This window comes from Perna viridis, chromosome 9, assembly GCF_037379345.1.
Source record: "Perna viridis isolate PV_CMFRI_1.1 ecotype Kerala chromosome 9, ASM3737934v1, whole genome shotgun sequence".
Taxonomy (NCBI): domain Eukaryota; kingdom Metazoa; phylum Mollusca; class Bivalvia; order Mytilida; family Mytilidae; genus Perna; species Perna viridis.
In genome coordinates this window covers 11,220,372-11,246,252 of record NC_142453.1, presented here as the reverse complement: position 1 = coordinate 11,246,252, position 25,881 = coordinate 11,220,372, and the positions used below count along the sequence as shown (strand labels likewise).

The 25,881-nt window shown below is 31.9% G+C and overlaps 2 protein-coding genes across 19 annotated transcripts; one reads left to right on the top strand and one right to left on the bottom strand.

The window, feature by feature from the left end:
* Positions 1–286: 286 nt before the first annotated feature.
* LOC148606689 (rab5 GDP/GTP exchange factor-like) lies at positions 287–23,166 on the bottom strand. 10 transcript variants are annotated; one of them, XM_088544828.1, is made up of 8 exons: positions 23,148–23,166; positions 14,640–14,852; positions 13,760–13,881; positions 11,973–11,999; positions 7,452–7,715; positions 4,901–5,128; positions 3,162–3,418; positions 287–2,123 (listed from the first exon to the last, which is right to left on the bottom strand). In XM_088544828.1, exons 2-8 carry the CDS (start codon positions 14,819–14,821, stop codon positions 1,656–1,658), a joined length of 1,548 nt encoding a protein of 515 aa, XP_088400954.1. In that variant the 5' UTR covers positions 14,822–14,852; positions 23,148–23,166; the 3' UTR covers positions 287–1,655. The 10 variants fall into 10 exon arrangements, with proteins under 10 accessions (XP_088400954.1, XP_088400953.1, XP_088400961.1 ...); XM_088544827.1 differs by lacking the exon at positions 23,148–23,166 and adding an exon at positions 18,186–18,323; XM_088544835.1 differs by lacking the exon at positions 23,148–23,166 and adding an exon at positions 18,252–18,323 and having other exon boundaries at positions 3,155–3,418.
* On the top strand, positions 8,794–25,878 carry LOC148606688 (uncharacterized). Of its 9 annotated transcripts, none has more exons than XM_088544846.1 (8): positions 8,794–8,919; positions 18,321–18,391; positions 18,753–18,822; positions 20,435–20,540; positions 21,019–21,114; positions 21,748–21,810; positions 22,882–22,995; positions 24,603–25,878. In XM_088544846.1, exons 3-8 carry the CDS (start codon positions 18,794–18,796, stop codon positions 24,930–24,932), a joined length of 738 nt encoding a protein of 245 aa, XP_088400972.1. In that variant the 5' UTR covers positions 8,794–8,919; positions 18,321–18,391; positions 18,753–18,793; the 3' UTR covers positions 24,933–25,878. The 9 variants fall into 9 exon arrangements, with proteins under 9 accessions (XP_088400972.1, XP_088400968.1, XP_088400969.1 ...); XM_088544843.1 differs by lacking the exons at positions 8,794–8,919; positions 18,753–18,822 and adding exons at positions 19,072–19,443; positions 19,656–19,851; XM_088544841.1 differs by lacking the exon at positions 8,794–8,919 and adding an exon at positions 19,656–19,851 and having other exon boundaries at positions 18,322–18,391.
* The last annotated feature ends 3 nt before the right edge of the window (positions 25,879–25,881 follow it).

Here is a 25,881-nt window from a genome sequence, read left to right as displayed (position 1 = left end):
ACCATAACATTTTATGAGGTGAAATTTTTTGTGGTTGTATGAAAATGGCAAAACAGGAAATACAAATGTAGATATTGGACAGCACCAAAAATTGCATACAACATTCACCCCATCTATATAAAACCATATATCAATATGAAATAAATTAAACCATTGCATTAGGAGACCGAGATTTTCGTAATGCAATTCAGAAGATGGAATGATGAAAGGACTCGTCCACCCACTAGTACAGTGGGAGCAAAATTACTAAAAAAAAAAAACTTTTTAAATAAGAGTATTTTAATAACAGGTCTATGATTTTATTCAGTATTAAAATGTTCCTTGTTCTACATTTCAACTCATAATTTTATAATAATTTACAACATATCAATAAACTATATATCAATGAAAGCACAGTTAATGTTTATATATAACGAGAATAGGTATGGTGTATATGTCAAAGAGACAACCCCACCGTGATGAAAATGTCAGACCAAGGCCAATATTGAATTGGAAGTTACATGATATTCTAAAGATTCTCATTACAAATTAATTCACATGAATTGTGCAACAAAAAATAAACATATTTTCACAGCTTCAGTAAAATCCACACGAGTTTCACATTAAATAAATTACATACTAAATGAGTTAATTCCTACACACATGGTCAAATTGCTTTTCAATTTTGTATGAATGCCACAATATAAAAACTACAAGGAGATAACCAAGAATGTTGAATGGAAACAAGGCTAATTTGAAAATTGACAGTGGTAAATTAAACTGTATCTAAGAAGTTACAGAGGGGGGTAGAGGATAATTTGCATGCAATAGATTTTGGCCTTTTAATTTTGCATTTATCGATTATGAATTTTTAATTCTTCATATATTTATATTCCAGTGTTTGCAAGAATTTGTGTGCTTAAGGGCCTAATATAAGAAGAAAAAACTTCCTTGTGCCAACCACTCCCATTTGTCTTTCGTAATAGATTTTATAGACAAAATGTTTTTTTTTTCAAACATTATTTACTGAAACTTTTCCTGTAGCCTTGTTATCTATGTCTAGATTAAGCCCTGATGTTTCAAGTCCAGATGTTTAATTTTTTGTCCTTGAAATATAATTTCCCTTAAGGATGCTTTCTCTATATAGAAAGACCTTTATATACACAATAATGATTTCAGAAGAATTTTACCAATTTGAGATTTTCAACATTGTTAAAATATGCATTTTCAGTACATTTCAATAAAATTTTAACTCAATTTACCAAAACGATATGTAAAATCTTGTCTGTTTTCCTTGATTCTAATGGTGCAAATAGTCAAATTAAACATTTTCATACCACATCCCCCCCCCTGTGTGATTCTTACAGAGACTGACACTTAATTATCAACCATCTACATTCTCATACCAGGTTTTGCCCACTGCCTGATTCTTACAGAGACTGGCACAAAATTATCAACCATTGATAAATTTCTCATACACATTGCTTATAAGTCTATCAATCACACTGAACACTGTCTAAGGACTATGATAACAAAAAAATTTGGCCATTTGGTTCTAAACCAAATCATTGCACATTCTGAAACAATTCAAATGCAAAACTTGCCTTTGCTGTGAATGAAGTAAATTAGTGTTTGCAAAATACAAGTGTATGTATCACAGATATAGAAAACAACATTTATGCATTAGGTGACACCGTTTGTTCATTGCTAACTAAAGAAACATCATTTCCGTTATTTTGGTCGTCAGCTGTATTGTCAGTTGGCAAACTTGCCAACATTGGCAACAATGGTGGTGGCAAGTCAGTCATTGAACCTGAATCATCATCAATGTTCACTTTCATTTTACTAGGTTTAATTGTCAATGGAGTCCGTTCGAGAACTTTTTGAATCTCCAATTGAAAACTGTCTTTGAAGTCTTTCATTTCTTCTTGCAATTGTAGAGTATCAGCCATTACTTTCTCCTGCCTTTGCTTTAGATCAGAAAGTGTTTTTAAATTGTCATACATTAATCTTAGTCCTTCACACATGTATTCATTACCTCGTTGAGGAGGTACAGCCTCGCCAGACATGTAACGATCATACTGATCCTGAGTGAGGTTCAAGGATTCGGCATTTATATTCTCCACAAAAGATACAACACAGCACTGAAAACATAACAAAAATAGTTGTAAAAAATGCAAAACTATTAAAAATATATATTTCAATTTCAAGTTTTCTTCTCTAGACCTACATGCAATGTCACCACATATTTTTTATGAATGTTCATCAAGGTGACATCATGATCATAACAGTTAGATTGAGTAAAGAAGGGTAAGTTACAAATTAAAACGGAACAATAATTTTCAATTAGATATTGACAGTAAATCAACTTTAATAACAACAGAATGAGGAAAAAATGTTGTACCCTGATAAGCATTAAACAATCACATTGAAGGAGATTTATTACTTATTTCAGTTTATATAAACATAACTTTATAATGAGTTGTATATGTATAATACAAAAGAGATGAAAGGTTAGCCAATTAAGATCTAATAATTTAATGTCAGAAGAAACATGCTTTCTGATTGGATAAAAAAATTTGTGCATCATCTGACAGACCAAATTTTGTAATATGACTGTAACATCATCAACCATGTTTTTAATAATTTACTCTTTGAATTTTGATATTAAAATTAAATTATAAGGAATGGCTTTTATATCTTTTTGGTCTATTTGAAATAATCTCAATGTCTGTAGTGCACACTAGAAAATAACCTCAATGCCTGTAGTCCACACTGGAAAATAACCTCAATGCCTGTGGTCCACTCTGGAAAATAATCTGCTATGCAGGTTATGTAGTGTGCACCACGTGATTGAGGTTATTTCAAATAGACCGAAGAGATAAAACATTCAATCCTTAATGATATTGTGATTAACCTTGAGTAAACAGCTGGTCAGGGTAACTGCATATGCATGTTTAATACATGTACATGTGTATTCTATAACAAAAAAATTGCGTTCCTTTCAAAAAGTGACAGGTAATTTTCTAGTATATTTCATACCCAAGAAACAAATTAGAGTAACCTTGTTATATATATATATTTTGTCAACAAAATGTATTTTCTCTGATTTAAAATAATCTACCAGCTAATACAAGCCAGAAACAATTTCTAAGTGTTTTGGAATAATACTAACCACTTACCAAATTAGTAAAATAATATCCTGCCTCTCCGCTCATCAAACGACTAGGGTTAGCAAACCGTGTTATATACTGTATATTAGATTGTAACTGGGGAGGATTGGCTTTCAACACGATATAAATTAAAGCTGGTAAAAAGTCATCAGCATTGGCTGGCCCCTCTAATGACAGCTTAAGTATATCAAAAATATTTTTACAGCATTTTGTGACACATTCCAGCTTATCTGGGGGCGACTTTTTGGAATTCATATCTATGATTTCTGAAAAAGAAACAAAATGAAACTTTGAAATACTGTGCATTTTAAAAGACAATCTAAGTAAAGGACTGCTGCACATGTGCAATTATTTTAGATGATTTTCATACGAATTTCTACTGATTTTCACCTGAATTAAGCAAATAAACTTTGTGACATAGTTCATGCTAAATTCAAGTGAATCAAACCTTCACATGAATTTTTCACATGATGTTAGTTTTTAGTGAATTTCACATGCAAATCACATTATCTGCATGTGTAGTTCACATGAGTTTCGTGTGAAGATCAATTAACATGAATTTCACATGAAAAATATTTACCTTCGTTGTTGTTAAAATATCTTTTAAAGCTATCTAGGGCTTCTTTTATGTGAATCCAGGTCATTTTGCTCCCAATCACACAAAGATAGTGAGTTACTTAACCCTAATGCCTATCAGCTACAATGTTAATCAAAATAAGCAGAATTTTAACTGTGGTTTTAAGTTTATGGAGAATTAAGAGTACATCTTTCAACACCAGTTTATGACAAGTAATACATGTATCTGATGTATGATGAAGTATAGAATAATTGCAGAAATTATCATCATCATCATATTGGGAGTGGAAATAGATGTGCTAATGGTCATAGTGTCTTTTAGATGTTACAAACTGACATAGTCGATTACATCAGTGGTACATAACATGATTCCACTTCAGAAAATCAAAACATCATCATTTGAAATCATTGAAAATGTTTATAACAGTTATACAACAGTGAAAATATCAGGCAAGTGGATGTAAGGCCTTTCAAAGTAAATTTCTAGTTTCTTGGGTCACTCTTCATAAGAACAAATTTGGAACGGAAGCAGTTCATTTCATTTGTTTAATTGTCTTGTAAAAGGCTATAGTATGCACATCGTAACCTTGTACTTATAAATACCAACAAATATCAAAGAAATTGGTCAAGCTGTTTTAGAAGAGTTTTAGAGGGGTTGCGCTCACGAGGTCTTTTGCCAAAATAAAAAGCTGAAAATAGGCTAAGTCATATATATACAAAGTTTGTCAAATCAGAATGGTGGTACAGTATGCATATCTTCAGCTACATTATAACAATACATCCTACCAAGTATGGAAAAAATTCAATAAGCGGTTTCAGAGGAGTTGCCCTAACTAGATAGGATTGACAGACAGTCGGACCCGCCAAAAACATAATATAAATAATGAATAAGTGAACAAAAATGTTTAAAAAGGTAAAAAGGAACTACATACAAATAAAATACAGATAATACGTAAAAAAATATGAAGAGCATGGGCCCACATTTTCAGCCTTACGGCCTTCATCAGGGGCAAAAAGTTTTGTAAAGATGACTGACAACTGACAACAGACAACCCACACCACAGAGACAAAGTGCCCTTCAAAATTTGAAAAACATTATATTCTCTGCAACTTTGTTGTACTGGGTATAATAATTACACTTTCAACATTCTGTCAGATTACAAGAAATGTACCTGTAATGGCCTGATCTACAAGTTTCCTAACATTTTGGTCATGTTCATTAATTGGAGTATCAATTTGTGATGGTGTCACCCAGTGTAAACTTCGTATGTGGTTCTGTATGTGTAAATCCTTCTGTTCATCATCTGTTGTTGAAGGGCAGAACAATGCAGCATAAAGCTTGACTGTCATGTAACTCTCTATGTAGAACATAGCTTTGTCTAAAACATCCTGGCTATAACCTACAAAGTAGGAATAAGAAATGAATAAATTGTTCAATTAAGGTAAGCAAATAAACATACAGGGATTACTTTTAATGGACCATGCGGAAATTCCATGTATTATTGTTAATAGGAAGCACAGTGGCAGATCCATGGGGTCCAAGGGTTGGAACCCTTTTTCATGGAAAACATACACCATTTCTGGCTAAACTTTGTCAAAAATGAGCAAATAATAGCCAGGAACCTCCTGTGTCAAAATCTCTGGATATGCCTCTAAAGAATATTCCAAGAATACACTTATTTCAGCCAAACACCACATATTAAAAAAGATGTATAATTTGAATATGGAAATACAGTAATTGAAATATGACATCTACTACAAATTAAAATTACAAGACACCTTGTACATGTCAATATGACATTTAGGCTTATTTTTAACTGCCTACCATAAAAACTTAATTATAGAGGAAAAAGTTCTCATAATGGTATTTAATGCAAAAAAAAGTCACAGCTAAAATGGAAGCACTGAGAGCCTGATTTCAGTTAGACAGAAAGTCACATCTTTAGGAACTTCCCATACAAAGTTCAGTATTTCTTTTATCTTCCTCATTAAAAAGTGTTTATTTCATGGTCCTCAATACATATTACAATTCAGATACTTTTTTTCGCTTCCGACATATCATAAGAGTAGGCCATTCTGGCTTTAGCCAGAAAGTTCTAAGTACAAACATCAAGTTTAACTAATTAGCAACAAGAAGTGACGAGAGCCATCAAGATGTCTAGAAAAAGCGACAAGAGGCAAGAGGGGGAAAAATAGGGACAAGATGTATTTAACAAGATGATTTTTAAATACATCTTCATATTTAACTTCCTTCTCTCTAACAGGTTACACCTGCCTCATATAACACACATCAATAAACATAACCTACATGTATGTACATAAAACTTTCAAGACCAACTACATGTACTATCCCATAATAATACAACAAATATCATATAGCATTTGTTTTTGATGAATAAGACAAAATTTACACATTTTCTTGCAGAATTATCAATCAATACTAGAAATATTAAATCACATAATCACATAAATCACTGAATAAAATCATCAAAAGTCAGCAAAATTTACTAGTTAAGCCCAATATGTTACCACAACATATGTTTGTTACATATCCATAAATTATAAAGAAAAAAAATATTTCAGTGTTTTTCCCTTACCATTCATAGATTTTAAAGTTATTTAAGGAAATATGACAAGATAAATTTAGGAAGGCTAGGTTATCCTGAGGTGTTATCCTTAAATTATAGTTTATATATGAATTATATTTGTGTCCAGGCTGCTATCAAGTTGTTGATCTATATATAATCAATATTGAGTATAAGAAATAAAAAATCCATTGTGAATAACAAAATGCATCAAAAGTTACTAACAAGTAGTTCTGTATAGCTGGTTTATAAAGGTTACAGTCTTTTTAAGTACCAGTCCATATGTAATTCAAACACTGGATTCATGGTGTAGAAAAACCAATGGAAAAAAATAATGCTTTGTTTGACTACATATACAAAGTTTTTATGCAATGATAGCCCTTTTTGCCTTTTTTGTATTAAGACAGGCTTTACCTTCCCACTAAAATCAACCAAATCAAACCACAACAAGAATGATAACTCTTGCAAAGAGCCAATTTCATACACAATCTAAAGAATTTTTTCACAAAAGAGCAAAAACCAATTGAAAAACAATGGTTGTTTATGTGGTCGGTAACTGTTCCTAAATAAGAAATAAAAGCAAATTCTGCAGGTTTTTGACATGCATGAGTAACCCCCCTGTATTATTTTTATAAAGACTGCTATTTTAATATACTTAGTATATAAAATGAGTACTTTGCAAGTGCTATTGTTCCAAACTTTATATACATTTTGTAGACAGTAAATGAAATGAGTTCTTCACGATTACCAATTGCTTATCCTATTTATAACATAAATTAAATCAAAAATTTATTGATTTTTTCACCATAAATTGAAAATTCTTTGAATATCGAATTGATACCAGTATTCATGCTGTGGAGTTTTGGCAGGAGTAAGTTGAATTTGCCTAACTGTTATTACAATGAATTATAGATTAACAGAAATATATTGCAAGTGAATGATTCAATATCGTTAGAAATTGAGAAATATTTTTAACAATCTGGTGAAATACTTCCCAATTTCTTTAGACAGTGATCAAAGGAGGTTAAATAACCACTTTAAGAGTTAAAACACTGTTAGATAATTTTGACATGTATGTTCCAAAATTTCATAATTTTGCAAAGACAACAAATAAATAAAACTTGACCTCTCAAATTACCTTTATAAAGAGCATTATTTGCCATACGATCAAACAGTGTCTGATAAAAGTCCTGAATAACCTCAGACAGCTCTTCCCCTGGAGCATCTGTCATCGTCCCAATCTTGTCCACAATAGCTTTGATATGTTTGGATATATCAACAGCTGAATTTTTACGAAGTGTTTGTAAAAATTTAGCAAACTCTGCACCAACTAGCTGTGTGTCACTATTTGGTCGTGCTGCAGGCTTAGAGGTCTTCACAGTTTTATCTGCTACTTGAGTATCTGAAAGTGAATACATTTATATTGTTAAAAATGAAAATAAATCAATTTTGTTTTTCTAGCATAGTACATGAATTAACATTATTTTAACAATATTTTAACAAAACTGATGTTTTTACAAAGAATAAAAAAACAAGACTACAATGCTAATTGAAGAGTCAAAGATTAATACACATATGTGTGATATTATTTTTCACTTCCATCATGAGATTAGTTTAACTTTCAACTACAATATATGTATTTTAATGTGCTAACACACATACATTTGTACATGTAGAGATATCTTTCACATGCAAATTAACCTGTGCATGTCATGCATATACATGTATAATATTTTGATTAAATTTCACTATTTCTTGTCATACAAATACCTTTCTTGAAATAATAAAATTCAGAAGAAAACTTATTGTTTCCTTTATCTTTTCTTTCAATTTGAATATTGATGACTACATATTCCTCCATCTCATAAATTTTTGCACTTTCCATTTTTAATTTTTCTCAAAAACATAAGTTTTCAATATACAAATTAATGTACATGTATGGCAGCTTTCAGTCCAACTGTGTTACCTAATGCAAATCAGCCAATCTTTAAACAGTCAAGCAGGTTACAAGGGTGTGATGATGCAATGATTAAATAGCTGATAACCGGAGGCACCTTCGGGTGTATATAAAAAAATATTTAAAATAATTTTCATGTATAAATAATTAAAATGAAATAAAATTACTAAAATGTTCACCAATTGTTAAAAACTGTTTAAAAGGTAAGTTATGTAAATTTTCATGTACATAGTACCATAATTCATTTAACATTATCATAGATCAAATTAATAACCCTTAGGGACCTCAAACATGTGACAGGAGAACTGTTAAAAAAAACACTTTTATTGAATGTGATAATCTGTGATAGCTGATTGCCTTGATTGCATCATATTGTCTCAGGTATTTTGTACATGTATTACCTGGAAAACAGGTGCATTTGTACCTTGGTTAAAAACTAGTTTTAACTAGTTCTGTCCAGTTATGTCAAAGTTCAGTTTTTGACCTTTCAGATTATGAGAAGATTATCCATATGTATTTGCAGGTACAATGTACCTGGGAAATGTGGACTTAACTTAAACCCAAATAATCCAGTCAAACCAGGACATGTCCAGTTCCTCCAGTCAAAGTTTTCTCAATGACCTCTTTAATTACCAGCAAATTATCTCAGGTATTTTGTATATTATACATAAATGTGTTTCACATGGAAACCAATTGCATTTTTCTTATAATGTCGAAGTTCACTTGTTGACATTTTAATCTTAAGTGATTTTTTTTAACACTGACTTATAATAATTGCATTTTAAACAAATTGAACTTTCTAAATTATAATTTTGATTTATTTCTGAAGAAATGAATTTCTGTCAGTATTGTGATACAGTAACTTCTTAAAGAGATCTTACAGAAATATCTTTATCCTGCAACTAGGCTTTCTACTATACAAATAATGGGTGTCAAATGAAGTAAAGTTTTATTCTGCCACTGCATAATATCATCTAATGGTTGCCTTTTCAGTTATGAGCAACTTCAAAAACAGAAAACAGGTAACAAGTTGCAGGTGCACAAGCCGACCACTGCACTAAAAAGACTGCAAAAAAACCCAACTATTTTGGGCAAATTTCAAATGCTGTATTTAGAAAATGTGGTTGCAGGATAAAAACAATACATAAACATTGCCGAAATTATCAACATATTAATTTGTAATTGTTCCGAAACAATCAGATTAGGTCAGGGAACCCTCGTGATCTGCCTGTTCCTAAAGCTCTTCAAATAACTGATGTTTTTCAGCAATATACATGTATTATATATTTATTGCAAATTGACGATTAAACTACAATAGAATCAAAATTTAAAAAATAATCTACGTAAATAAAACTGGCATTTCTTATTTCACTACAATTTTGTATTATCAAACATAATATAATGCAATTGTCAATTTATTTACCTTCAAAAAAGATATAACTTTTCATCTTTCTCTGATAGACAGGATAATACCAAGTAAATTAAATATTCCTTATTTTAAGCTTCCAAAAACTACATGTTCATGTAAACAAAGTTTTTTAAACTGTTTACAATGATCCTTCTGACTCATTTATTCACATGTGAATATATGTCACAACTGGACTTTGAACTATACTCAAACGCAGTAATGATCACATGGAGATGAACATAGACAATACACTGCAGTTGACATGGCTTCTCTGATCCAAGCTGTTACAGAATATATTGATTCTTTTAGTCTAATCCTACTTTTTATAGAAAATAATGCAACAGTGGACTGATGCATACCAGTAGTCATGCTGGTATCAACTTCATACTTTCTAACAAGTGCATTAAATATCTGCCAAAGGATGTTAAACAATAATCAATCAATCAATCTAACACACTGTGATATTAACCAGTGGCGTAAATTACATCACCTAATATTTTTTTTTCTTTCTTTAGGGTTAAATTCATGTATGGGAAAAAATAACAGATGAAAATATTATAAAGTATAACATCTGACTTTAAACTTAGCGTCTTTATATTTCCCTGTTTTCTTAAGTCTAAACAGAATGTCATATACATTGTAGTGGGTGATTTTCATGGGGTGCTTATTTTGGCATATTTTAGCAGTTTGTCATAAAACACCAAAATGCATTCCACAAATATTTACACTGGGCTTCAGTACTCAGTGCACCAATTAGCATCAACCAAAATTAGAAATGCTATAATTCTACATATACCTTTTGCATCAAAATCACCAAATTTTACACCCGCCAAATAGGGTATGTATGTCTCATTATGTGACTCCCAGTGAAAGAAATTGGCAGTAGACCTACAAACCAAGTCTATGTAAAATCAAGCAGGTCTATGAAGATATTGGCTCTATTTCCTTTGAAATCTACAGTGCGGTCTACACAAGTTTATGGTGGGTCTATGTTGACCAATATTAAGCTTCTAACACAGGGTCACTCCATGGTTTCATGAGAATGGGTCCTAGTCTAACATGCAAATGCATGGAAATTCATCTTTAACATAACATTGGGTCCTATATTAAAAGCAAAATATCTTTTTTGTGTAAAAATACTGATGAAAAATGACAAATATCTAGTTATACAGGATAAAAATGTTCAGAAAAGCATATTATAGAAGATTTTGTATTTTGATGCAGCGTTTCGAGTTCCTAGAAGTAAACAATAAAATGTGAATTGGTCTTTGAATATCAATACGTTCTGGATCTGAAATTCTGAAAGGAAAACTGAAACTAGAATGAGACTTACAAACCCTTTAACAAGTCATACAGAGTCAAATTTCAGAAAGAAGAAACCCAATAACATGGGTTAGTTGCTCAATTTTAACAAGTTTGGTTGCTAAAAATATCCACAGCTTCTAACATTTCATTTGGTGCTCTGTTTTCAGATAGTAGAATCAATTTAGGTACCAGAAATAACAAATTCTTCTAAACATGTACATTTTGTAGTACAAATAACATGGCAGGAACTGGACTGATGAGTCATCTTTCTCAATATGAACTGCATTTATGACATACCAAAGATACACTCATGATAGGACAAATTGAAAACGACTAAATCTGAAACAAGCATCTGCTTAGTACACAATTCTCTAAAGTTTTGACTCTTGTGCAAAACTATATCCTTTACAAAATATAAGAATTATATGTAATTTATTTAATTGTTTATAGTGTGGAGAAATGCATTATATTTGCAATATTGTATAGTGGATAATACATTTGTAAAATACATTCATCAAATCAGAAACTGATATAATTTTTATATGCAAATGTACACATATATCCATTTACATGTTCAATTCATGTGTACACAAATATGTATAAACAGACAATCAACATGCAAATGCGCTTTCACTACTCTTTTTCACAGAACACTAAACAAATCTGTGTTTTCTGTAATAATACCATCTTGAAAATGAAGGTTGAAAAGATTTATTTTGTTTTGAAATAATGCATGACGTTCTATCATTTTGTATCATCATACTTTACAATTTTGAAATTTAAAGGGTAACAAAACTGGTCTAATTCAAGATATGATTTTAACTTTTACGTAGGAATATAGATTCAATTACAAAAAGCACAGATTTGTCTTTAACTATTAATGATATAAAAAATGATTCATGCATATAAATATGTACACCATAAAAAATTCAAATACCGGTAAGCACAAATAATACACCAATAAATGAATGGAAAAATTATATTTATACCTCTTGGTGGCCATTTTAATCTTATATCTAAAACATGGTATACCAAGTAATTCCTTGTTTATCAACAAATTCAAATAAACTCAAAAATGAAAATAAAATAGCAAACACTTACTCAGGGGTCAAGAAGGCAGGGGACGTGGGCCATTTGCCTCTTCTAACAGAACATAGTCCCTTCACATATACAAGAGAAATTGTTATGGTTTGTCAACAAATGGTCCCTTGAAATTTTGAGAATCTTTGAAAAAAAAAAAACAGAAAATGGCCCCTTCTTAAAATTTCCTTCTGAACCTCTGCTGTATCTATGGGTTAAGAAGAGTATTATTAAGTATCAGTCTCTGTAAGAATCAGGCAGTGGATGAAACATGGTATAAAAAAACAATATTTTGATAGTGTAATTTGACTATTTGCACCATCAGAATCAAATATTTTTCATATCATGTTGGTGCATAGAGTTGTAATTTCATTGAAATGCACTGAACATGAACATTTCAAGGGAAGATAACTCTGCCAAAAACCTCATTTTTCTAACATTCTATTGAAAAATGTCTGAGCAAAGCCAGTGATGCAGAGATAAAATAATGGTCTTTTCAAATAGTGAAAAGTTTCCTTGAGTAATACTACATTGTCAGGTCAGTGGGGTTTTGACATGTATGTTTCTGATTTTTCACATTTTGCCTGATTCTTACAAACACTCACACTGATTTCTGATTTTTCCTGATTCTTACAAACACTCACACTGAACACTAAATATACAATGGAATTATGCCACTGGTTGTTTTCTATTTACTTCAAACCAAGTTTCATGTATTTACAAGAGTGTCCATAGAAGACTCGGGCAGTGCATGGATCATGTCAAAATTTGTTTTCAAATCTATTTCATTCATTTAAGATAAATTTAAAAATAAATGTTGTTTTTTTTTAATTAACTGAAATGCTAAGAATGAAATAAATTACATAGATAGCACTACAAAATTTAAAATCAAGGGAAATAACTCTTTGATTTATTCATAATTAAGTTGATATGTTAGGAAATTTTGAACATACATTCTAAGTCATCCACTTTTGAAAAATCCATATTGGCTTCATATGACATATTGGCAAGTTAAACAATACCTTGGTGAAAATATTTTGGTGGAATAAAATTTACTGTGCCATCAATATCATAAGATATGCCTAGTTTGCGCATGGACAGTCTCTTAAAACCAGTGAAAAGGATTTTGGTTAATTTTCTACATTGGTCCATAAATTTAGCACCATCTTACTTCTTCAAAAATGTTTCCAGGTTCTGAAAGTCCTAGCTCTCATTATTTTCAATATATATCAGATTTGTGATAATTCTTTATGTCACTTTTAAAGTGCATTGCCAATATAAATTCCAATATTATGAGTTTGAGCTAATACAAAATGTACTTTTATACAGAAAGTTGATGTGTGACAGAGATTAAAGTTTTGGCTTATCATGCTGAACTTGGCTTGTTTGCCATTATCCAAAACAAACCCCATAATGGAAAGCACCCAAACATATCAAAACATTTCTACCAAGGATATACACATTTGAACTGACTAAAGGCAAGAACAAGAAAAGTATTTTTTAGAAAGCAATAACAGAGCTCAAGACACTTCTGCTACTTAAAACTCATACTAAGGGAAATGCAGAAATATTAATGGAATGAAACCACAAAAACACTAGCTACCGAAGTAAAATGATAAAAATCACTTGAAGCTGCCTCAAAATCAATAAAGCACAAAAAAGTTCTGCAAAGTGATATGATGAAAAGAACACAAACCTTTTGAGGGCCCCTTTCTCAATATAGATTTGAATGTGTGGGACCTCTTGTTTGTCTGTTGTGTTTTCTTCTCTGCAAACTTGGAAAATGATGGCGGGGCTTCTTCCAAAGCAGGCTTACTACTAAAAACAGAGAAAAAATACTGTAAATGTATTAATTTTCACAATATACTAATTTTCGCTATTTCCATGGAGGGCAGAAAGTCGCAGAAAATAATTTCTTATTAGAAAATTTTCATTTCCCACATCTATGGGCCACACCATGATCAATTGAGCTGTGTCTTCACAAAGTCAGTTTGTAAAGTAAAAGTAAAAGATAATTGGTTAAGATATCCAAAGAAAGTTCAAATTTGGGACTTGTTCTATATAATTTTGAGCTGTAATATACAGAAGAAGAGATCGAGGAACGACTTGAAAAGGAAATGTCAAAAAGCATAGATGCAACACAGCATTTGCAAATGGAGAACTGGTATTTCTATCATAAATGTAAGGAAATGGCTACTTCCAAAAAGTTTTCATGTTGCCTGTCAAGAACACTTTATTAACATAAATTTCCCTTTTTCATATGTGCAATTAAAAGCTTGACAAGACAGCATATTTTGGTAATTAGAAAAATAAAAATGTAAAATTATTTACATAAGATTCTTTTTTTAAATTTTACATACTGATATGCAGTATCTGATCAGAACAACCGATCTAAATGCAAGGGTAGTCTTTTTCTTTAAGTGTCAGTGTACTACAAGAAAATGATTTAAAATTTTTTCTCTAGAAATCCAAAACATCAAGCCTTAAAATTTTTTTTTTTACCCAACAGAATTCAAAATAAAGAAATCAATGGGGGATTTTTCACATCCCCCCATACTCCCTAACCATAACCATACCTCTTTGACTGCTGTAGAGTATCATGGTCCTGTTGAGCTTGTTTCAACCTCTGATATTCATCTTTGTAACATTTGGAACAGAATCCTTGCCAGTTAGGGTTACCATAGAAACCACAGCCATTCTTACATAGCAGATCATCTTCATTTATATGGAAGCCTTTCTTCCCAACCTTTGCACTCATGTTGGCTGATGTTTCAGTATCTCCTTACAAGCTAATAAAAAATGAATAATATACATTGATATTTTAACTATGAACCTTAAATCATAATCATTTAACACATTAAAAGATACCATCTTGAATATTTCTAAAGTATAACAAGAATGGTAATGGTGAATATGTCAGAGACAAAAAACCCCACCAGGATAATAAATGTCAGCTCAAAGCCATCCATGGGTCTAGAAATGAACGAGGAAGAAACCCTTACACCACATCTATCCTCCTCAAAACAACATCATACACAGGTACAGTGAAATAGTTGCCCCTCTATACATGTTCTCTAACGACATGAAAATAAACTGAAATAGAAAACAAAACAATATTTACAGAAGCCAAAAATTCCTTTTACTATTCTTCATAAATTGCTGACTTGCTAAGTTGCTAACTGTCAAATATTATATGCAACTGGTTTTGGCTTACTTTCAACATCTGAAATGGCATAAATGTGATATGCTCTAAAATCAGGTGACTTCCGCTAGAATCTTGGTTCCCTTGATATGATAATTCTTTCATAACGTTTTCATTCAAAACAACTAGTTACCAGTAACCAGATTAAACTACTGACAATGGCTCTATATAGATATCGGGGCCCTGATAATGTATATGACCTATATAGTCAATTGTAAAGAGCCCCTGTGTCTGAATCAGAAACTGGGCAATGTTCAATGCTAACCCATCATTTTAACTTTTAATGTCACCTTCCCGTTCTAATACATGCAAAAAACCCAAACACAGAACACATGGGTAGGATATTTAAGAGGTACATTTTGATCTCGAATGAAACTAGAACTACGATGCCATGACATTAAAAACGGCACCGATCTGCAGCTTAACATGGAGTAGTGATATACAATCATGCAAATCATATGTGAATGTAAAGTACTGACATTATGAGTGCAAGAAGTTGCTTACAATACCAGTAACTTAAAAATATATGTAAGCACATATAGACGACCATTTATTTTCCACAAAAAAAGTAAGTCCAAGAAAAATTCCTGATTTAAAAAGAAACATGCTAAAAAAAGAAGAACATTTTTTATTGTCAGAGTAATCAGATTTTATTATGAATTAAGGAAGTAGACCTAGGGTAAGAGAAATAACTCTTGAAATCAGTATTATGCTTGTATCATATTCAATTTCACCAAAGCCTATCAAGCTTTCAGTTGAAACAAGAGTGAAATCAGTCCACATTATTTTGATGCATACACAAGATTGATGTAAAATGCTGAATACAACAATCAAACGATTTGAAAGAGTTGTGTCCCTTACCCTAGGTCTACCTCCTTAATGCTCAATAAAAATCAAACCCTGACTTTTAATGCCAGCCTTACATAAATACAAGCATTATTTTTTTATTATCTTGTCCTACATGTACCAATCCTTTGTTTTCCTAATAATCTTGGATCTTTCTCTGATTGATTGGATACAAATATTACCAGTTTGATAAGTTACATACATTTTTGTTAATTGTACACTTACATTTTTGTATAGTACATGTATACATTGATTTCTATAGTATGATGTAAAAAATGTACCTGACTAAATGCTGTAATTATTGCAGTTATTTCTGAACAGACATAACTTTATATGGGGATGTGAACTACTTCAATATAACTTTATATAGGAACGTGAACTACTTCGACATAACTTTATATGGGGACAGGAACTACTTTTTAACTGATCTAAAAAAATACCTGTCAGCGAAAATACAATACTTCGTTTGACAATGTAATAGACAAGTTCAAGGTAAAACAAAACTGATTAAATAAATAATAAAACAAATATAACAACTGCATGTAAATAAAACCTTAAACTAATGTACATGTACATGCTTTTTTTCTGATGTATGAATTTATCAATTTTTAAGATGTTAGAATTTATTTATAAGAAATGACTGACCATTGAGAAATATGTGGATTATTCATAATAAGAATGCTCCAAATTAAGGTTATTTCTCAATGGACACATTTTTTATGAAAGTCACTCCTTAATTACTGTGAAAGTACTTACATTTGTGGTAATCAATTTTCATGGTTAAGGGGAAAAACACAAGATCGTGGATTCTTGAATTTGTGGTTTCGATGATCCAGTCATGCAATTTAAAGTAAATAATCCTTTTCATTGGGAATCAAATTTTGTGGTTTACCTTACCCATGAAATCCACGAAAATTGGTACCCCACAAACAATATTACTTTTACAGTACATGTAACTTATACCTCGTAACAGTTAGGCTATCGGTCTGTTGTTTTGTCTTAAACAACCAACTTTCAATTTTTGAATTAACTGAGATTATTTCGTCACTATGTCATTTAAATGTATACAAATAAAAGTTTAACTTATACATACAAAATGTACATGCATACAAAGAAAATATAAACTTGCACAATGTACACAAGATGTTTATACATGTATATTTATGGCTAACACGTCATGCAAACATAAACTAGAGCAAACAAGACTCGAGGTGAATAGAATCATATTTTAATTAAATGGTCATGACATGTCGAGTTACAATAATTACTATTACTGCACATTTCACAAAAATAACGTCATTTCCATGGATTATCAGGTTTATACAGGACATTTCATGTGCCAATGAAAGACATCTTTGAGCCATTTACTTTTACATGTATTGAACATTGAACATTACCTATTTTCTATGTATATCCAAAAAACAGAAATAAAATTATATGAGAAACACTAAATGTATTACATTTGTATATACATGTACAATGTATTTGTTCATTAGAATTAAATGTCTCTTTTTTGATGTTTCAATTATGTGTAAAGGTATTGACTGGTTGCACATTTTGGACATGAAGCACAATCAGGCAACACTTTTAAACACTGACTGAAACAACAAAAAAATAAGCATTCAATTCTTAGTAGTGTTAAATGTACATGTACCGCACAATAAATAACTTAAGTGCATTTCTTCTTAAATATTTACAGAAATATATGACATTGCTGACAAAATTTCCTGTTCATAGTATTATTTTCTTATAGTATTCTCGAAACTGTCCAGGTTGAGACTATATACTTTTGACAAAAAAAACAAAGGAAAACAAAAAAAGACAAGGAAAAAATTTAATGGTCCATTTTCAACATTCAGTTTCAGACAAACCTCTATACGACCTTAAGTTCAAAGGTTGTTATTTCAATGTGAATCTTACACATGCCACTTTAAACACGGAATGACATTTACACTTAATATATCAAAATTTGAAACAATTAACAAAAACGAAAGAGAACATCAACAGATCAATATTCGAACATTGTCATTGATACATTGTCGAGTCTAATGTAAATAAACCAATTTCTACTCACACTAGAAATGCAGCATTATGCAGACTCCTCAAGTCATATATAAAGATTCGAAAGAAGTGAAATTACCTGCCACTGATTTCCTTTATTTAGACGATCGTAGTCGATCACAAGATTTTCACTAGTAATTTTTTGTAGGGTGAAGGTCGATCAGTGTGTCATAATATAGGGGAGGTAACTATGCTCGGATCGACTGTTCCAAAGTGAAAGTAAGTAGCCGCGTCGATGCTCTTTTAAATTTTAAACAATATTTATTACGTATATACGTTGGAACTTAAATTTGATATAAAACAATTGTTAGAATTATATTGAAATACAAACTATCACTGTCTTTAATTACTCTAAAATATTTATGACGTTTACATCCAAAAAGGGGCGTGTCACTTGAGTTTCAAAGTGAAAGTATGAAGTTCAAAGAGTTCTTGGAATGGAATAAAAAAAAACTACCGGTATTACTGCTATTTCAAGTATCAAGTAAAATATCAGATTATCAGTTCTACGAATAGATATAAATGTTAATGCTTGACACTGCGCTGTTTCTTTTTTTTAATTCAATTCTGTTCCTTCCAGGAAGAATTTAGACAAATGTTGGCGTAATATTATCTCATCACATGATCGTAGGCTTAAAACTGTTACCCAGGTAGAATATTTATAAAGAATAAGACTTACAATTATAGTGATTGATTTCAAATGTGTGCTCAAAACTCGACCAGAGTAAATTGATAGGTAAGATTTTCATAAGCATCCGGACTCGGTGAGTACAAATCAACGTTAAACAACTAACATATCTTTTTTTTTTTTTGGTTTGTTTGTTTTGCATTTGAACGGTTTTAACAGATCGATTGATAAATGGTTTAACGTCATATGACAGAAAACTCATGCATTTTAGGACAAGAACGATTTACCAGTCAAACAGACCATGCCTTGTAGTAGTCCGACATGCACGCTGAACCGTATTTTTATTGTCAAGACTAGCTCATAGAAGCAACAGTCTGCAAGTAGGCATGTCACCAACTCCGACACATTGTTCTGACTCCAAGTCAACCAGTCGTCACACTTTCCCTTAATACCGCGTGCATGGCGGAGAAGCTGTGATTACCAATTTCAAAGTCTTTGATGTGACTCAGTCTTCCGCATTTGAGGCGAGCCTGTTTCTCTGTGACCGTCGAGGAGTTGCTTTCAACAGAACTACACGACCATGCAATTTGATAATAGTGGAAGAAATTTGCCATTTCATTAAATAGCAGTTCACTGTGGCCTGGTAATTTTTTCCTAATTTTGGTCAATTTTATGTGTCTGAAGCCTAATCAGTGTTGTTCATTTATTTGCTTCTTTAGAAGCATTTCCTTCCAGTTGTTGTCCCATGGCCAGCTATATATCTTCTTCGCTGGCCTTATTCAAGTCATTAGTTCAAAATTGTTCCATCGTTTCAATAGTTTGTACTAAAATATACGTGTGCGCTTTGTATTCAAGGAGACAGTGTTTTCTGTACGAAATGAACGTTTGAGACCCAAAAAGTTTCAAATATTGGGTAGACATCTTGCAACTGAGACCTGAACGCCATGAGTAAAGTCACGTTACTTAGTATGCTTCAAGCCCCAATTCAAGCTCTGCTTAGACCAGCAATGTGGCTCCCAGGAGTAAGGAACCTCCACGGCCATAAAGTAACGTAAGTTCTGAAGATATAATATGAGACAGATGTAACTTGTAAGAGGACGCAGTTGAAGATATTGATAGTTTTAGACGAATCATGCCTTTAGTTTAATATCATTTAGGATATATTTTTCGACATAACTTAATAAAACTTTAAGATGTGATCTATGAGCAAATATAAATATTTATTTTTTGGTAAATATACGAAACCTAAAAAGAATCCTATAACTTGATCACAGGTTAACTTCCTCTCACATTGAAATCTGGCTCTCACGTTACATTTGTATTGATTACCATTATGATTGCAAAAAGCATGTACTTACTATTTTGTTGAATGAATTCGTATGTTCATATAACCCATTCATTTGATACGCCGACGAGATAGTTACTAAGCCACCGTTAAAATTCATGAATCCCTGTATTAAAATAATTGAGCTCGGGCCCAGAACGTGCTCTTATGCCTAATCATTTTAAGTCAAGTAACTTCTATAATCTGTATGTCTTTTTAGTGGAGCTTATTGGTTATTATGTAAGAAATAGTCCTCAATAGTGCATGTTCCTTATAATGCGGATCACTTATTTAAATTCCGTAATTTTAGGTGGCAATCTGATAAATCTCAAATTGAAGTATTGAAAGCGCTAGTAAACGCTGTGCAGCAGATTAAAGCGACTGATGATACAGGGGCATTTTATGATATTCACAAGGTGATTTAACCATAAGAGCTATATCTTGTGCTAATTTATCAATTTTCAACTGCAAAAGAATAAATTCAAAAATTTCCTATGATTACAGTACGTGGCTGTGTGAAAAATGTGTGTATGGTACCAGCAGGAACATAGATTTATACGTTGTATATGAATTTGTTACAACATCATGAAACAAAATCGTTTTGACTTTCTCCTAGGCTATAATACAGACGTGTATAAATCAAGTTGCATTGAGACGTCTACGAGTGTATTTGTACCATGCTTACGATAAAGTGCTCCTCTGCGAACTGATGGAGTAGAAATGTGACTGGTATGGTGGGAAAATGACTTTGTGCTATCCCGTTGATCGTTTTTGCATTGATTTACATTATGTTTTTCGATCGTAATCTGTAAAACAGTGGCGTAAATCTGCTTGACAAATACTATAAAAAATCATCACTGAAATACTGTCACTATAGTTTGTAATCTTTTGTAGATAGACAAGGAAAATTTCTTCTTTCGCGTGTTTTGTTTTACAAGAGCAGAATGGCTTGATATAGTGGAAATAAAAGTCTTGGAGGAAAAAATTGAGGTAAATTAAAATTTAGTCAACTCCCTTTTTTATGAAGTATGTGCTATTCTTAATGCACTTTTACGCTAACTGAAGTCCAATGTCTTCAACAGAAGACCCGTACACACGATAATTTGTTTGGAAAGTGTAATCGATGATACCGGGTAATAGAACGATGCTAATTATTGTCAGAATAACTTGAACTGGGGTAGGATCTAGGATTTTATGTTATGACGCAAATTTATAGAATCGAAGGCCGAACGAAGCGAGGCAAGACAATTAGTTTGGACTGTATGTTTCATTTGTGACAAATCAATATTTCATGCAAAAACAAAAATGTTTCCCAACTTTTAGCATACGCCGAGTCCCAACCCATATAAATCCGAACCTATATAAAACATTGCAAACAAGATATGACGCGGCTTATAAGATAAGTTAAAATTAAAAATCTCATAAATGATACAACAAAAATACAACGCCAAAACAAAGAAGAGCGCAGAATATTAATTACACATTGTCAGAGGTAACTGGCAAGTGCAGTAATTAAAACTTGTTGCAATTCATGGAGAATACATGGATCGTAACTCTAGCATTATAATGACGTTTGATTACATTATCTTATAGTATTTAAATAATCATCCCTGTCAATTTCAGGCGAAGTCCTTCTCAAGCGGTTTCTTACCACTGATAATACCATTTGCATTTCTCTTGAACTTAGTGAGTACTTTTAAGTTTTCTCTTAGACATTGCCGTCTTCGAGTATTTGCTTATTTTGTTATTAAATTTTCCGTATACGTTTTAATGCTGCGTTCAGACGAACATACTATTACGGTATGCTGGTACGTATTCTTGTCGAACGAAATGAATTCTTTGAACAACACACAAATTTTAATGATAATTTTCCTCCCAAGTCGAGGAAGTTTCACGGTTTAAGGGAGCAAAAATGGACCACGGAACCCTCACTAAGTAGGTTGATTTCAACACAACCCCCTCCTCAAGACTGTCCATTGTTAATACGTTTTTGATAATGTGGATTGAGTATAATGTACATTTGATTATGCATTCGGTACTATACGTCCGACGTAGTGTGGACACTCATGGCAGTAAAAATCACAATATGTTTAGTATGTGGATAAAGTAACACATTGTGATAATGTTACGAAAGCGAATTTATGAATCTTCATCCAATGCTAATGATGCCTTCCCATGCAAATATGGTGTGGAGACATGTAGTTTTGTCTTGTCCGTCTGTCTAGCTGTCTATTCGTCACACTTTTGTAAGAGCAACACCTCGGAAACTACTGCACCTAATTTATTAAACTTTGTAGGTTGTTAGGAAATTCATGTAGTCGTGCATTTTACCAGGACTTTATGATCTACCGAGTTTAGTTGGAGTTTACTTAAATCCTTTTCAACTTCGGAACGGAGAGACATACGTTTTTGTAGGCAAAAGCTATCTTTAATTTATCATCGATTAGTTGTCACCGTCTGTTGTTGTTTTCATCTTTTGGTTGTGGTCGAACTTGATTAGAACGAGTATGTATTGGCAGAAATATAGAAAGATAGCTTGACAATTTCGAATGATTGCCGGTATGGTGTTCACCGCGAAATTAAATTTCATTTTTAATTGCCTGGGTGTATACTCAGAAATGTTCCTTCAATCAATCCCAGATCAAAACCGGAAATAATTGACAAAAACTGAAAGAAAACGGGCTTATAGGGAGTTGTCATTTTTCGGAACTTGAAAGAAGTTCTTTTACAAGTCATATATCTATTTACCATGTTTAGCTTATCTGCTCACACCGCAATGGAAGAGGGTGGTTTAGCGCTGTAAAACCTAGATTTAACCGACCATTTGAATGCCTGTACCAAGTCTGGACCATTGCGGTACCAGCTGCTCCGGTGATGTAATATACATATTTTGCCAGATTTATTTTAGATTTGACTTGATTATGGATCGGATAAGTGTTCGGTAATTTTATTGTTACCATTATTAACTAAAAAGTACACTTCTCTTCTAAAGTAATAACACACATACGTTATGACATATTTACCTTTTCTCGTTCTAAGATTCCGTCGCTGAATATTTTGCTCATAAGCATATGGCAATGTAAAATATTTTACCGAACAGCTGTTGTATCTATAATCTATCGATTCATGATTTAAATGAACATTTGTAAAGACGGTAACAGGAGTGATAGAATGCAACTAGTTACGACGGACGTTTGTATTGTAACCTTTGAATTATTGTGTCATTTTCTCAACATTGAATTTTGTTCATTGTTATGGATTTTGAATACAATGAGTTTAAACTGGATCTACTTTTTAATAAATTTATCATTCTACATGTATGTGAAGTGTGTATGCAGGGATTATAGCTAAATTTTGCCCTGTATTTTGTTTCTTTATATACGTATTCTTGGATTTTTTTTAAGTTTCATAGATTAAGTTTTATAACTGATCCGAACTAGTTTCTTTTCATATTTTTCAAAGACCAAGCATTTTACCCTGGCAATGCTAGAGCATGATGGCAAGCTATATTCCGACTTTTTGCAATCCTAATGTTAGCGTATCGAGGAGCGAAATTCCAACCTCTTACATTGTAGGAGTTAACACATATTACTTACATTGCCAATGAGAAGTACTAATAGAGCCATACATCTATCCAGTAAATAGAAATTGACATAAGCACTTCCAAATTTTCTAATACAATTTATAGCAAGGAATCTGATATTATAAACACGTGCCCATGATAAGGGTGTGCTGGTGGAAAATTAAACCTGTCAGTGGTGTATTAAGGGGGGGGGGGTTCAGGGTTTTGGACACCCCCAAAGTCACACAAACACACATATTTTGTTTTAAAAGTTTGATTTATAGCAAATTAAGGCAAAAATTAGTATATGAAAACCTAGATCCCTCTTCTTATAAGCATCTGGACTGATGGGCAGTTTTAAAAGGCCACTGACGACCTTTTAAGTCTTAATATGGACAGGAATTTCTGGACCAGAACCCCCTTTCTTATAAACTTATGGAACTGCCTATCAAGTGTTTGTCATCTGTTATCAATAATATATGCCATGAAGTCAGATGTAATTGATGATGTCTATTCTATAGTTTTATTACATAAATTACATACAGATTCTCCTTCAGTCTTGAGGGGATTACACAATTTCTCCACTCCTTGACAAAATAGTTCAATTTTAAGATTTCAACAAATGAGGTTCATCGAATGAGTTCAGTCTAAAATTTAACCATCGAGAGTGGAGAAATCTTGTAATGCCCAAAGGCATTTGAGGAGAATCTGTTTCTCTTATGAAATCTGTAGAAAACTCGAAAATGTAAAATGGCAGGAAAACTCTTGCTGGAATTTAATGAACACCCGGTGGTTAAAAAGTCATGTGCATTTTTGATCACCAGCTTAGAATGGAAATTATTATTATTAATCTTATTTTGCACAGATGAAAGATAACCATTATTTGGTATAAAATAAGTATATATTTTCTTTACAGATATTTTTCTGGGTGCCATTCTATGACAATAAATTAAACAAAAATAGACTAGATTTGTTCAAGCACTATACAGATATAGCAATATCAACCCAAAATACACCTTCTGACAAGGGGCAAGGAATAATGGCAGAAAATATTCAAGTAGAGCCAGGAAATTCTCAGAATGTACCAGGTGTAACAACCCAAAATACACCTTCTGACAAGGGGCAAGGAATAATGGCAGAAAATATTCAAGCAGAGCCTGGAAATACTCAGGATGTACCAGGTGTAAACACAACAAATGAAGTACTAAATGATACAGACTCAATTTGGATAGCAGAACAACAATAATTGTTAAGTTTTGCTAAGAAAGGACTAAAACAGAGGCTTGCAGCTATAACTCTAGGATTGTAGTTTATTGCTAAAATACCTTTAAATGTTAGCTCTCCCTCTATAGGAAAAGGAACCCTCTTAACAGAAATATTGCACAAATTATGTTATACAATGTTAATGTAACATGGTAATCATTGAGAAACAATCACCAAATAATTAATCCTTTTGTTGTACTAATTACTCAAACTTTGATTAGAAACCCTTAGTTTTGAACAAGATCATCAGAGATTTTGTACCTTTCTACTTGGATTTCTTGCAAAATTATCCTTTTTCTGTTAGAAGTCATCACACCAAAGCTCCGTCTCAATCTCCCTTTTGAGCATTCAAAATGCTTACAGGTATGAAAAATCTTACAAAACTTGCTTGTTTTCTTGGTCTTTAATTATATAGGGCAATACTAAGTCTTAAATACCATTAGATATGTATATCTGTATATCAATAAAAATAAATTGTCACAATATGCAAATAAATAATTCATTAAAGTTTGGTAAGTAAAACAGATACAAGTTTAAATTACCATCTATAATTACTAATTTTGGTTTTGTACATTAGCCATGCAATGATAAATTGAGTTGTTAGATATAATTCAGGCAAAAGTGAATAAAATGCAGCAAAAAGTTTAGGATATGAAGCGAGTCGATGGTTGCTGGAACATTTTGTATCGAAAACAAAAACAAAACTATACTCGTTAGACTTCTGAAAAATGTGCTACATTGTCTTTTATCATTACAATGTAATGCCAGGTTTTGAATGGTTTAACATCTGTATATATACAAATTATAAGCATGTCACACTGTTCAATTTATATTTGTTAAATAGTACTACATGTAATATTTGTATTAAATTATTTATTTCTGTTTTGTAAAACATTTTGAATAATAAAACCAATTTAAATTATATTATCTAT